This window comes from Lithobates pipiens, unplaced genomic scaffold, assembly GCF_037356315.1.
Source record: "Lithobates pipiens isolate NorthernLeopardFrog02 unplaced genomic scaffold, aLitPip1_a1.2 Scaffold_8, whole genome shotgun sequence".
Taxonomy (NCBI): Eukaryota; Metazoa; Chordata; class Amphibia; order Anura; family Ranidae; genus Lithobates; species Lithobates pipiens.
In genome coordinates this window covers 623,388,450-623,391,322 of record NW_027507903.1, presented here as the reverse complement: position 1 = coordinate 623,391,322, position 2,873 = coordinate 623,388,450, and the positions used below count along the sequence as shown (strand labels likewise).

The following is a 2,873-nucleotide window of genomic DNA, read 5'->3' as shown; positions in this document are numbered from 1 at the left end:
ATTTTTCAGCTTGGCAGTTAGTAATTTTCTGGGCGTATATTCACCATTGTAGAATGCAATCACAATTTACAAAATATACAATATAAATTGAACACTGATTAAAATAGACACCAGAGGACAAAATGGAGTGGAAGACCTCAACAGTAAGAAGCTGATTTTAATTTAGCATTTCAAAATTTAGCTTAATGGGAGATTGAATAGACTTTCAGACACAGATATGCAAAATATTTGTTACTTGCTGCTTTGACGTTTCTCCTTTTTATATGATTCAGTATTTCACTCTCCTACCTGACAGGTCAACCTCTTGGCTTTTAAGATGTGTGAAGACAATCAAACAAAAGTCTCAGAGATCCATCTTCTTGGAGTACAAGGTCTAGGCAACTTCAAACTTCTATTCTTTGCTGCCCTACTTTTATTTTACATTGCAATAGTGACTGGAAACCTTTTAATTATCCTTCTAGTGTCAACCAATAATAATCTAAAAATTCCAATGTTCATCTTTCTCCAGCACCTTGCTTTCGCTGATGCCCTCCTAGCCACTTGTGTTATACCAATGATGGCAGAGATAATAATAACGACGCAGGGAAAAATGTCTGTGGTTGGCTGTATCATACAAATGTATTTCTATTTTATCTTTGGCTTTGTTCAATGTTTTCTTCTTGCTGTAATGTCTTACGATCGATATGTAGCAATTTGTAATCCTTTACATTACATTTTAATTATGAACCGCAGAATCTGCTTCCTGTTGGGTTATGGCTGTTGGGTAACAACTTGGAGCTTATCTTCAACTGAATTTATTTTGATAATTCAGTTTCAGTTTTGTGGCCCCAGTGACATTGATTACTTCTTTTGTGATTTTGGTCCAGTTATGCAATTGTCCACCTCAGACACATCAATCGTACAATGGCTGGACTTCACATATTCTGTCCTTGTCTTATTCTGCGCTCTTACCTTTATCATCGGGACTTACATCTACATTTTTATTATCATTCTCAAGATTTCATCTTCTACTGCCAGAAAAAAATCCTTTTCAACATGTAGTGCCCACCTGATCTCTGTGGGTGCATATTATGGGTCCTTAATCACTATTTATGTGACTCCATCCAATGAAATATCACTTAACATCAACAAGTACAGTTCTTTATTGTACACTGTGGTGACCCCACTGATGAATCCTATTATATATAGCCTGAGGAACCAGGAGATAAGACAAGCTCTTCATAAAAAGTTGAAAAAGATAGCAGTGAGGTAATTTAGATAGAGATATGCGAATATTCAAAGGGGAATGAGTGACATTAGATAACAAATCTTCTGTCGAAGGAAAACTGACATTCACTTCTCAAGGTAGACACTAGGGATGAGCTTCGTGTTCGAGTCGAACATACGTTCGACTCCAACATCGGCTGTTCACCCGTTCGGCGAATTCCGAACATTGTGGGCCGTTCGCGCCAAATTCGTGTGGCGCTCACGGCCCACAATGCACTGCGCCATCGCAGTGCATTGCTGGCTAATGATTGGCAGGGCATGCACTGTGACCCCGCATGCTTGGCCAATCACAGCGCCGGCAGCGAGGAGAGCCATGATTGGCCACAGGCAGGATGTCTGTGGCCAATCATAGCTCAGGCTGTGTAGTACACTGTCCCCACACTATATAAGGCCGCCTGCGCGGTGGCCTTGTGTAGTGTGTTGGCGTCTGTAGGAGTTAGTGGGTGTTCTGTGTACCTTCAACACAGTATACACCGATCGTTATCGGCCGATTTTTCATTCTTGCTCTTCTGTAGTGGTTGTTGTCTGCATGCCCTGACCGCAGTATACACCGATATATCCACCTATATAGCTAGCTATATTTCTCTTTTTTAATAGAGCTTGCAGTCAGTTGTAGGAGATTGTGTGTGCTGTCTGCATGCCCTGAACCCAGTATACACGCTATATCCACCTATATAGCTAACCATCTTGCTCTTTTTTTAATAGAGCTTGCAGTCAGTTGTAGGAGATTGTGCGTGCTGTCTGCGTGCCCTGAACCCAGTATACAACGCTATATCCACCTATATAGCTAGCTATCTTGCTCGTTTTAAATAGAGCTTGCAGTCAGTTGTAGGAGATTGTGCATGCTGTCTGCGTGCTCTGAACCCAGTATACACCGCTATATCCACCTATATAGCTAACTATCTTGCTCGTTTTAAATAGAGCTTGCAGTCAGTTGTATGATATTGTGCGTGCTGTCTGTGTGCTCTGAACCCAGTATACACCACTATATCCACCTATATAGCTAACCATCTTGCTCTTTTTAAATAGAGCTTGCATTCAGTTGTAGGAGATTGTGCGTGCTGTCTGCATGCTCTGAACCCAGTATACACCGCTATATCCATCTATATAGTTAGCTATCTTGCTCGTTTTAAATACAGCTTGCAGTCAGTTGTAGGAGATTGTGCGTGCTGTCTGCGCGCCCTGAACCCAGTATACACCGTGATATCCACCTACATAGCTCTTCTCTAATTGAGCCATCTGCCATCTGCAGAAGTTAGTGGGTGTTGTGCGTGCCGCCAGCACAATATACACTACCCAATTGCTGGTTTTCCCAACTCCCTTCAGGCCATTACCATGTCTGGAAGGCCAGCAAGGAGAGGCAGACAGGCGCGAGCCGATAAAAGAGGGCAAGCAGGCTCTGTGTCTAGAGACAATAGTGCTAGTCATGGACGGGGTGCATCGTCATCATCAGCACGTGGCCATTGCACACGCTTGTCCTTCTTTTCGGCAGCTGGACATGTTGAGCCGCAACATGCCAACGACTTGGTCGAGTGGATGACCAAGCCCTCTTCATCCTCCTCATCCTCTCTCACCCAGGCTCAGGGTACTAGCAAAGCAGCTGCCAA

The 2,873-nt window shown here is 43.0% G+C and overlaps 1 protein-coding gene across 1 annotated transcript; it reads left to right on the top strand.

Moving 5' to 3' along the window:
- The first annotated feature begins 299 nt into the window (after positions 1–299).
- Positions 300–1,324, top strand: LOC143963918 (olfactory receptor 6M1-like). Its single transcript, XM_077473653.1, has one exon. It carries the CDS (start codon positions 317–319, stop codon positions 1,250–1,252), a length of 936 nt encoding a protein of 311 aa, XP_077329779.1. The 5' UTR covers positions 300–316; the 3' UTR covers positions 1,253–1,324.
- The last annotated feature ends 1,549 nt before the right edge of the window (positions 1,325–2,873 follow it).

Coding starts and splice junctions, on each gene's coding strand:
- LOC143963918 (XM_077473653.1), top strand. CDS start 317: ATGTGTGAAGACAATCAAACAAAAGTCTCAGAGATCCATCTTCTTGGA.